This window comes from Bos taurus, chromosome 17 (genome assembly GCF_002263795.3).
Source record: "Bos taurus isolate L1 Dominette 01449 registration number 42190680 breed Hereford chromosome 17, ARS-UCD2.0, whole genome shotgun sequence".
In the NCBI taxonomy this organism is placed as follows: Eukaryota; Metazoa; Chordata; class Mammalia; order Artiodactyla; family Bovidae; genus Bos; species Bos taurus.
The window spans coordinates 65,415,026-65,427,159 of record NC_037344.1 but is presented as its reverse complement, the minus strand read 5'-3'; the positions used below and the strand labels follow the sequence as shown (position 1 = coordinate 65,427,159).

Sequence of the window (12,134 nt, the reverse complement as noted above, 5' to 3'; positions counted from 1 at the left end):
CTTCAACTGCAAATCCAATTAGCTGTGCTTAGTCAAGTGTTTACCTCTGCTACTGGAAAGTTTAAATAGATGTTTAACTCTTTCCCTCACTAGAAGTCTCCACAAAGACATGGATAAGTGAAGCGGAATGGAACAGGGCCCCAGGTTTTTCTTCTCTGTCAGGGCAGGTGGCTGTCAGCCAGAGGAAGTTTTACAGATGAGCTGGGGGCACCATGGCCGTCTGTGACTGTCAGTCAGGGAAAGTATTTGTCTGGGGAAGGCCCCACACTGGGACATAAACAAACCCTTCCAAAGAAGGGTGGAAACAAAAGAGAAAACAAAGCCTGAAGCAGGTTCCTGGGTTAAGACTTCCCGCTCTACAAACACATGCAAAAGGGCTCGACCTGCTATCATTTAACTCTGGTCAGAAGTCCCACGGTTTTAAGTACTTACAGTTTTAAGTACTTACAAACAGCTAACATGTTTTGAAGCACAAAGCACCAAGAAATGATTTTATAATTATAAAATAGATTGGTAACTTTGTTTTCTGAAACTGACAAAAAAGTAACCCTAAAATGTTTTCTTTTGTTGCATATATTTTTTTTCAGTATTTCTGTGGTTTTGTATAATTACTAAATTAAAAAACTAGGTCTCCATGACATGTGTGTCCAGTTTTCTTTCTATAGCCCTGCTCAGAAAATCCTTTTTAAAAAATTTCTGTCTTTCCAAAATATTCTTTTTACAACAAAACATAACTTTTTCAAAGTCCATGGCAAGTATATTTCTTATGCCTTAACCCCAAATGCCAAATATAATTTATGCATTCTTTTACACAAATGTTCTTTGAAATTTTCAACAAAGGTGCCAAGACAATCCAATGGGGAGGAGGGGGAGAGCTGTCTTCTTCAAATAAGAAAACTTTTTTCAAATAACTAGATATTCATATGCAAAAAAAAGATGAATTTAGATCCTTACCTCATATTACATATGACAATTAACTAAAAAATCAACCAAAGACCTAAGATCTAAAATGATGAAACTTCTAGAGGAGAAAAAAAGCTTTGTAGAATTCAGTTAGGCAAGAAATTCTTAGATACTACACCAAAATTCACTTTAAAAATTTATAAACTGAACTTTAAAATTAAAACCTTCTGTACTTTAAAAGTCACCACGAAGAAAATGAAAAAGAAGCCACTGATGGTGAGGAAGTATTTGTAAATTAGACATACTATAAATAACAAATAAAGACGATAATTTTTTTTAAGGGCAAAAGATTTAAATAGACATTTCACCAAGATTTATAAGAATGGCTAATCACCACAAACATGTACAATATCGCTAACTGTTAGGGAAATGCAAATTAAGACCCCAGTGGAGCACCAGTTCATACCCACTAGGATGGTCAGAATCACAAAGATCACAGCATGTTGATGAAGCTATGGCAAACCTGGAACTCTCATAAAATGATGGTGAGAGTGTAAAAAGGACACAATTCAGAAAACAACTAGTGACAACTTAATAAGTTAAACTTGAATACACCATACAGCCCAGCAATTCCATTCCTAGTAACATGCCCAGGAGAAATGAAAACATACATTCACACTTTTATGTGAATATTCACAGCAACATCGTTTGTAACAGACCAAAAGTGGGAATAATTCCAATGTCTATCAACTGGTGAAGGGATACGCCAAATGTGGTCTATCCATATAATGAGGTATCACTCAGCAACAGAAGGGAAAGCAGCACTGATACACACGGTGCGGCTGAACCTCCAAAACCTGATGTGAAACGGAAGAAACCACACGCAAGAGACTAACCATCTACAGCCTGCAGGATTCCACTCACATGAAATGTTCCGAAAAGGCAAACTGCTATTGAGACAGAGAGATTAGTGGTTGCCTGGGGCTGTGGCTGGGAGCAGGAAGTGACTCCAAGTGGGTACAGGGGGTCTCTGAGACGTGGTTTACTAAAACTCATCAAATTATACTGACTCATAACAAGTGAATGATACAACATGTAATATCATGCCTCAATAAAGCTGTTTTTATAAGAGTAAAAGTTGCAAACTTTTATCCTTGACCAAAACCATGCTTCAGACACCAACATTATCTCACACAAACTCTGAAAGATTAATATGCAAACCTGGGATTAGGTTCTCAAGTCAGTGTGAGAAAAGGAAATGACTTCCATGGCAATAATGATATGATGTCATATGACATTAACCATGATGCTCTTTATACATGAGAGAAATATTTGCATACTTTATGAATTAACCATCTATTCTGGAGTCTCCTTATGATGAGAAACATTCTTCTCTAACAGGAGAGGGGATGCAGTCAGAGGAGCTGAGCAGTCTGTCGGTAGACAGATGGAATTCATCAAAACTGTGGAAAATTCTTAAAGAGATGGGAATACCAGACCACCTGACCTGCCTCCTGAGAAATCTGTATGCAGGTCTGGAAGCAACAATTAGAACTGGACATGGAACAACAGACTGGTTCCAAATAGGGAAAGGAGTACGTCATGGCTGTATACTGTCACCCTGCTTATTTAACTTATATGCAGAGTAATCATAAGAAACACTGGGCTGGAGGAAGCACAAGCTGAAATTAAGATTGCCGGGAGAAATATCAATAAACCTCAGATATGTAGATGACACCACCCTTATGGCAGAAAGTGAAGAAGAACTAAAGAGCCTCTTGATGAAAGTGAAAGAGGAGAGTGGAAAAGTTGGCTTAAATTCAACATTTTGAAAACAAAGATCATGGCATCTGGTCCCATCACTTCATGGCAAATAGATGGAGAAACAGTGGAAACAGTGGCAGACTTTATTTTTGGGGGCTCCAAAATCACTGCAGATGGTGACTACAGCCATGAAATTAGGATACGCTTATTCCTTGGAAGGAAAGTTATGACCAACCTAGACAGCATATTAAAAAGCAGAGACATTACTTTGCCAACAAAGGTCCATCTAGTCAAAGCTATGGTTTTTCCAGTAGTCATGTATGGATGTGAGAGTTGGACTATAAAGCTGAGTGCTGAAGAATTGATGCTTTTGAACTGTGGTGTTGGAGAAGACTCTTGAGAGTCTCTTGGACTGCAAGGAGATCCAACCAGTCCATCCTAAAGGAAATCAATCCTGAAGATTCATTGGAAGGACTGATGCTGAAGCTGAAACTCCAATACTTTGGCCACCTGATGAGAACTGACTCTTTTGAAAAGACCCTGTTGCTGGGAAAGACTGAAGGCGGAGGAGAAGGGAACGACAGAGGATGAGATGGTTGGATGGCATCACTGACCCAATGGACATGAGTTTGAATAAACTGCAGGAGTTGGTGCTGGACAGGAAGGCCTGGTGTGCTGCAGTCCATGGGGTCGCAAAGAGTAGGACACGACTGAGCAACTGAACTGAACTGAACTGAATGTGTCGCTCTTGTGTATGATGAAATTATTATTCCAGTTGATCACAGAAGAAAACGATAGCAAAATCATCTTAACCATATCTACTGGATAACCAGTAACCCTTTAAAATCATTCTTTCAGTAAGCCAAACCAAGGACACTTGTCAGTATCTAAGTTTTACTGACAGCAAATTAGGAATCAATTTAATTGATGTCCATTAAGATGGTTGATTGCTATGTAACCATCAGAAAAATAAAGACAACTGTCACTTAACCGTTTTTATTTGGGAAACTGGCAATTAAAAACAGAACTAAGCATTTATCCTGCTCTATTAGTTTTTTTAAGGTTATTGCTTAATTTTTTTTTTTTTTAGTTTTGGCCAAGCAGCATGTGGAATCTTAGTTCCCTGACCAGGAATCAAACCTGCACCCCCTGAGGTGGAAGCATGCAGTCTAAAACCACTGGATCGTCAGGGAAGTCCTCCTGCTCTATTATTTTCTATGCTGTGTAACAAACATTCACAAACTCAGTGGCTTAAAAATGCCACTAATAAGCAGCTCCTGGTTCTGGAGATGAGAAGTCCTGGCTGGCTCCTCTGGCTTTTCTGCCTACATAAGCGCTAAGTCACTTCAGTCATGTCCAACTCATTGTGACCCAATGGACTGCAGCCCACCAGACTCCTCTGTTGATGGGATTTGCCAGGCAAGAATACTGCAGTGGATTTGCCCTGCCCTCCTTCAGGGGATCTTCCCAACCCAGGGACCAAACACGCGTCTTTTACATCTCCTGCATTGGCAGGCAGGTTCTTCACCACTAGCTCTGCCTTTCTGCTTAGGGGCTCATAAGGCCAGAATCAAGGTGCTGACAACCTGGGTTCTTATCTAGAGGCTCTGGGGATGCATTTGCTTCCAAACTCATTCAGGTTGTTGGCAGAATTCAGTTCTGATGGCTGTAGGACTGTTTCCCTGCTGTCTGCCATAGACAACAGTTACAATCCTTTTCATGGGGTCCCTCAACCTGCAAAGTCAGCAATGGAGTGTCCATTCTTTCTCATGTCAGTCTCTCTGGCTTCCTCTTCTGCTGCCAGCCTGAGGACATTCTCTGCTTTTAAAAGGCTGGTGTGAGTGGATTCAGCCCACCTAGAACATAGGCTTAACTGTATTTGCAAAACCTCTTTTAGCGGGTTACCCTTGGGAGTAACACCGGAGGCAAAAGTCATGGGAGACATCTTAGAAATCTGCCAACCATACCCGACTATCTCTACAGGCAAATAAATAGCTTGGGTTGATGAATAAAGGCAGTAAACACGGAAGGAATGGCATGATTAGCAAGCTCACCCCTTTGTTACTTCCTAATATAGTAATCGATTTGGGCAGAGACCATCAGTGAAAATGAAACGGATGGTGAATGACAGCTAAGTGAGGAACCCGAGGGCTGACCGCACCTGAGCCACTGTGGAGAAGTGACGGCACAGCGACACCTACGTATCACACGCCTCCCGTGTCTGAACCTGACACGCTCGCGCAGCTGCTGGAGCTGGCTTTCAGTTCACGGGAAATTCAGGAAGCAGAAGTGCGATTCGTTGAAATGACACCATGAGAGAGCAAGCAGAAAAATCCAGAATGTGGAACACTCTACAGTACAATTGGCCTGGTTTCTTTAAAATGTCAATTACCTGTGGGTGGGGGACCATTCTAGATTAGCAGGACGTTATTACCAATTACATTACAAGAACAATATATGGATCCTGATCCAAAAAACCAAGAGTAAAAGGACGTATTAAAGTTAATCAGAAAAACCTGAATATAGACTCAGTATTACAGTAAGAATCATCATTTTCATTGGTTGGAATAAAGGTATTAAAGTTGTATAAGAAAATATTCAGATATTCTAGAGATTCACATAGGGCTAAAATGCTATGAGGGGTTTGCTAAATGCCTTAAAATATTCCAGCAACCAAAAAAAGAGGAGATGGACAAAGCAGGTACACAAAATGTTGAAAACATATTGAGTTTCGGTGGTGTGTAAGAATGTGCTGTGCTTAGTCGCTCAGTCGTGTCCGACTCTTTGTGGCCCCATGGACTGCAGCCTGCCAGGCTCCTCTGTCCGTGGGGATTTTCCAGGCCAGAATGCTGGAGTGGGTTGCCATACCCTCCTCCAGGGAATCTTCCCAACCCAGGGCAAAACCCAGGTCCCCCACGTTGCAGGCGGATTCTTTACCATCTGAGCCACCAGGGAAGCCCAGTATATAAGCATGGGGGTCACTACCCTGGTCCAGTTTTACCCAAGACTAAATCTTTTCATACTGAGATTTCATTCACTCAACACCTGTGAAGAGCAATCGCCATGTTCAGGGCTTTGCATCCATTTTCTGCTGGATCTTCACAAGGCCCAGTGAAGTGGGTGCCATCCGTATGCCCACTTTTACAGCTAGGCAAACGGCTGAAATGACAACCAGTCTCGGTATAGCCAATAGGCCTGCCAATCACTTGCCACCCAGGAAAGCCTCAGAAGCCAAGTAAATGGAAGATTTCTACACTTTTTTTTTGTTTGTTTCACAAAGCATTTTGACATGTCAGCTACAGCCCACATTGGAGGATGGTCCCCCAAACTGTGTGTCAACTGCCAGCCAACAAAGGGGATGCTGGCAGGCTTGGAAAGAGAGATGAGGAGGAGAGCAGAGGGGGGTCGTGGGTGAAAGGGAAACAAGGGGAGCACAGAAAAGCAACAAGGCGGAAACACACGGAGAGAGTCACGGAGAGGGGCAGAGGGAAGAGATGGGGAAGGCAGAAGAGGAAGTCAGAGACCAGGAGACTCAAAGCGACTGCAATCTCGGTCCACCTTCCACTCGCCCCATCCCTCACACCAGCCAGAAAATGAGAGCACCATGGAGCAGGGAAGAACCAGACACGTTAAATACAGAGCTCTGTCCACACGTAATTACAGATCTTTGTCTGCACGTTTACTCGTCCTCTTCCCCATCCCCACCCCCACTGAGCTTAAACCTGGCTTCTCCCCGAAAAGCCAGGCTCCAGGCTCAGGAGCCGGGAGGAAGGAAAGGAGGAGTTCTTTATCTGAACCATGTTTCGTTTTTTTAATAACTTAATTGAGATAAAAGCCACAGACCACCAGTGCCTGGCGAAGCTACTGGGGAGGAGAATCTGTGAGGCTGGAGTTAATGCCATTAGGGGCTCAGATCAAAGGCTCCTGGAGCCAGCTTCAGGTGGGGGTTTAATCACAACCACGGAAAAGACAGCTCTGGGCCTCGCACATTTGATGAGGGGGCTGGTGGATGAGAGACGCAAAAGTAGTTACAGAAGGGAGAGAGAGGGGCAGAAATGACAAAGGAAGAGAGACCTTGATGCATTTCAGAGACTGGAAACTAGAGCTGCAGGGGAGGGCAAGCCTGTCACAACCCCCAGGGCATCTTAGTAACCCGAAACACTTGCTCAAATTGCACGTAGAAAAACGCCTTCCTCTCTTGGCCTTAGGGCCGTCTTTTGAAGTGGAGGAAGAACAGAATGTGCAGACTGAAGAGCAGAAGAAAGATGAGGTAGGGGTCCAAGGAAACTGGTATTTCATGGAGGCCACAGAAGGAGAAACAAGGGAAGCCAGAGGCCAGGACGCTGGTACAGACTGCTGAACTGCACGCCTACCATCGCAAATTGTCTCGGTGGGTCTATGGCCATTTGATCACCTCCACCACCTCTGAGAGACCCACCTTGCTCGTTATCAAAGAGGTCCCTCTTTTGGTCCTTTGCCCTGAACCCACATATTCTAGACTAGCTCTCTTCTCAGTTGTGGCTGAATGTAACATGTGTACAATAAATCATCTCTTTTGCTGTCTTAGGGGCTTCCCTGGTGGCTCAGATGGTAAAACGTCTGCCTGCAATGCGGGAGACCCGGGTTTGATCCCTGGGTCGGGAAGAGCCCATGGAAAAGGAAATGGCAACCCACTCCAGTACTCTTGCCTGGAAAATTCCATGGACAGAGGAGCCTTGTAGGCTTGCAAAGAGTTGGACACGACTGAGCGACTTCACTTCTACTTTTCTAATTTGCTGTCTTAGCTGAAGACAAAAATTAAAAAAAAAAAAAAAAGCTTCCTCTCCTAGCAGCATTATTCCTAAGAGCCAAAACTGGAAACAACTGGCAGATGAGTGGATGAAGGAAATGTGGCTCGGTGGAGCAGGGGAATATTATGGGGAAGAAGAAAGGAAGGCAGTGCCGATACACACGCAACAACATGGATGAACCCTGAAAACATCACGCTGAGAGACGCCAGATGCAAAAGGCCACGTTACAGGATGCTGTCTGTGTGGCGAGTACAACACGGCCAGATCCACAGAGGCAGGAACTAGATGAGTGGCGCTTGGGGGTTAGGGGCACGGTGAGAGTGGAGAGGGAGGGATCGCTCACGGGTGCAGCTTCTTCCCCCTCCGCCTTTGGCCGGGGGGGTGGGGGAAGGGAGCTATTTTATTTTGTTTTATTTATTGATTGATCTTTTGGCCACGCCTCGCAGCAGGTGGGACCTTGGTCCCCCGACCAGGGATCAAACCCTTGCACCCCGCAGTGGAGGCACTGGAAGCAGAGTCTTAAGCCCTGGACCACCTGGGGAGTCCCGATGCAGTTTCTCTTTGGGGTACTGAAAATGTTCCCCGATGAGACTGTGCTGATGGTCACACAACTCTGTGAATACACCAAAGCCCAGTGAACTGGATAGGGGAAATATACTGTACCAAATGTACCTCAACAGAGCTGTAAGACATTTGAAAAATTTTAAGTCATCATTAAAGAACTTCTTTTTTCCCCTTTCCTCCAAAAGATATGGAGTTTCTTTCTCTGGTCATCAGGATAGTTTAATTTTCTGCTTTTTGGTACAAAATCAGAAGCAAAGGAGAGGATTTGTACAGATGGCAGTTAACCAAACACCATGAAAGCGATGAGAAGAAGCAGTGGAGGATGAGATGAAAGCTAAATCTGTCCCCCACCAAACCCCTATGCTCAAGGTGAAACCTTCCGTGTGGCCAAGGGCTCCCCTATGTCATCCTCAGAGCAGACGGGCCACTCCTGATCGGCTTCTTCAAAGCACGCCACCTGCCTTTTGACCGCTGTATTTAGCGGGTCATTACAGAAGGCAAATCTACAGCCTTCATGTTGTTCAGTCGCTAAGTCGTGTCCAACTCTTTGTGACCCCATATGGACTGCAGCACGCCAGGCTTCCCTGTCCTTCACTATCTCCCAGAGTTTGTTCAAACCTACAGCCATTGAGTCAGTGATGCCATCCAACCATCTCATCTTCTGTTGCCCCCTTCTCCTCCTGCCCTCAATCTTTCCCAGCATCAGGGTCTTTTCCAATGAGCTGGCTCTTCATATCAGGTGGCCAAAGTACTGGAGCTTCAGCTTCAGTATCAGTCCTTCCAAAGAACACCCAGGACTGATTTCCTTTAGGACTGACTGGTTGGATCTCCTTGCTGTCCAAGGGACTCTTAAGAGTCTTCTCCAGCACCACAGTTTGAAAGCATCAATTCTTTGGCACTCAGCCTTATTTAAGCCCAGCTCTCACATCCACACATGACTACTGGAAAAACCATAGCTTTGACTACAGACTTTTGATGGCAAAGTGATGTCTCTGCTTTTTAATACACTGTCTAGGTTTGTCATAGCTATTCTTCCAAGAAGCAAGTGTCTTTTAACTTCGTGGCTGCAGTCGCTGTCTGCAGTGATTTTGGAGCCCAAGAAAATGAAATCTGACACTCTTTCCACATTTTCCTCATCTATTTGCCATGAAGTGATAGGATGCCATGATCTTAGTTTTTTGAATGTTGAGTTTTAAGCCAGCTTTTTCACTCTCCTCTTTCACCCTCATCAGGAGGCTTTTTAGTTCCTCTTCATAGGTGGTCACTTTGTGACAGACAGTGGTTCACAAAAATCCAGACTTTCCATACCAGTTTCTGCTTTACTTGAATAAAGGAGATCACTGTAACTCTTTCTAAAAAAACAAACAAACAAACAAATCTATCCAATTCTTACCGGGTGACCTTCTACAGTACATTTTATAGTCATGGAACCTTCAGAGAATTATCAGAATGTAAGATCAGAACAAGTCGCTTCATCAACCTGAGTCTCGCCTCCTGACCTGTACACAGAAGGATGACCCAGGGCTATCAGAATATTCAGTCTCAAAGGGACCACTCAGCCTGGATCTGCACATCATGGGAGCAGAAACACTTGAAGAAGCAGGGTTCCAGGAAATTTCAGAAAGACTATAATTTCTTGGAATTTTAATAATTTCCTCTAGTATTACGTTAATTTAAAAACTAAGACACAGTTTCCCTGCAAAGCTCCTCTGAACAGCTGTGGGAGGCAAACAAGATGCAAAGAGAGGAGGACAGATTCCTGGTCTCTTACATTCAGCTACACTGATTTTTTTGTAAAAACTTGAGCATAATCTGTTTATTACATCACTGTAAGTTAACAATAGAGCAAGTTAACAACAGAGCCAGCTGACAGGCCAAAGATGAATTCTATCATTGAGAACAAAAGATTGTTCAGGAAATTTCTGGACGGGAGGGAACTGATTTGGGGGAATGTAAAACAAAAATACATAGTTGATAGCTCTCCTCTAACCTAGCCGACAGGCACCTTTAAACAAGCTGCCAGTCTTTCAGAAGGCAGGTGGGAATAAAGGATCTCATTTCTTCATGGGCCTTGAAATTCCCACTAAAGCAATTCCTGTCTGGTCACAACTTCTCCAGGGCACTAACTGCTGGGGACCACAGAGCACCCCTACAGAACCACACGTCTGCACGGGTCGAGGGCATCAGCCAGTGGGCAATAGGTCCATGAGCTCTGCGTACATAAGAGGAGCAGTCCTGGTGACCTGCTAAGCAGAGGTTCCGAATAGAGCCACAGGAATAAGGGAGACTGAGGCGGAACTGACAAGAGTGGCGAACAAAACCCACGAACCCTTGAGAACTGATCCAGTAAGCCGACCACACACTTTGGAAGCAGACAGCCAAGCACACAGCGGCGTGAGGGTGGTGAAGACACATGCCGACACCTGTGGTCATGGAGAATACAAGGTCAGTGAGAGGAGATGAGGACCTCAGGCACAGATCTGAACAGAAGATTTCTCTCTGGGCATCAGGAACCCAATCCTTGGGCCAGGGGAGTCTTCCACACTGCCTTAAAACCTATACCCAAACTCATCTGTTTCCCAGTAGCTTACTTACAAGAGACATTACTAGGGACATAAGTAATCACTTAGGATCTTATTAATTACATGCCATTTCCTTAGCCCCCAGCTTGAGCTATAACACATATGACAGCATTGGCGGGGGGTGGGGAGGGGTGTTTACACTTTACTGTAGAACCACGACTAGAGTGAACTGTCTGCCAAGTGAACAGCCAGACTTACCAATTCTCTGATTAAAAATCTTGTCAAAGGTGATTTCGTGTCTCTCCTCAAGATACTTCTGCATCACGCTCCGGATACTAGAAGAGAAGAGTGACATGTTTTTAACAATGCCAGCCTCCATCCCTAGAATGGAAAATATATGGATGTTTTCATTCGAGGGCACTGGCTTGATTAACTCTATTCTGGTATTCACTGTACACTTTAAACATACATAATTTTGTCAGTTATACCTCAATAAAAAAAATATGCTCCCCTCAAAAGGATATTGGCTTGACAAAAGACGCCTGTTACTGACACCCACAACTGCATGAACAGCTGACCAAACTTAAAGCTCACACCTCTGGCTAGTACCCTCTCCTGCAGCCCAGGGCCAGCCTTATAGGTAAAGTTTGTTGTTGTCTAGTCATTACATCGTGTCCGACTCCTTTGTCACCGCATGGACTATAACCCACCAGGCTCCTCTGTCCATGGGATTTCCCAGGCAAGGTTACTGGAGTGGGTTGCCTTTTCTTTCTCTGGGAGATCTTCCCTACTTAATTAGAAAAATAAGGAATTTGGGGAAGTTCTGCCTCAACACCACCACTTTCCAAAAATAATAAAGATGTGCATGCACACGCACATGACAAATTCTGCTAACCTATCGATGAGATTCTTTCTAAAGAAAAAGCCAATGTTCCCTGGATATATTAATATTAAAAAATCACACTACTACACAGCAAGTATAAACCACAAGAAAATATAATTAGAAAGAAAATTTCACTTACACCAGAGTAGGAAATATCGAATGTCTTGAAATAAATCTTTCAAAATATGTGCAGGAATGTTACAGGCAAAATTACAAAATTGTACTGAGAGACAGTAAAGAAGTTTTTAATAAGCAGAAAGATACAGCATGGTAAGGAACAGAAAGATTTAATATTGCAAAAATTCTAATCAGATTCATCTACAAAATCAATATAACTCCCGTCAATATTCCAACAGGATTTTCCATAGAACACAGAAACAGATAAGCTTTTTATAAAATGCATGCAAAAAAACAGGCTCAAAAATAGCCAGGACATTTCTTTAGAAAGAGAATGATGATAAAAAAGGCCCATTATGAAGCTAAAATAGTCAAGACAGGATAACAAACTGACCAATGAAATGGAACAGAAATCACACAAACTGACCCGCACATGAGTGGAACTTTGATATGTAACTAAAGTGGCAAGGCAGAAAAATGGAGAAAGGAGCAATTATTCAATAAGCGAACCTCCAAAGCTATCATCCAAATAGAAAAAGCAGAAATTAACTCTCTGTCATCTACTGATGGGCAACAGTTTGGCATCATTTC

The 12,134-nt window shown here is 43.5% G+C and overlaps 1 protein-coding gene across 4 annotated transcripts in view; it reads right to left on the bottom strand.

Annotated features, from left to right (window-relative positions):
- GRK3 (G protein-coupled receptor kinase 3) overlaps window positions 1-12,134 on the bottom strand; it is a 121,052-nt gene that overhangs the window by 83,610 nt on the left and 25,308 nt on the right. For 2 of the 4 annotated variants that reach the window (XM_024977016.2, NM_174500.2), the window contains 1 exon segment: window positions 10,802-10,878. In XM_024977016.2, the coding sequence (XP_024832784.1) occupies window positions 10,802-10,878 (77 nt within the window). 4 annotated transcript variants of the gene reach the window in all.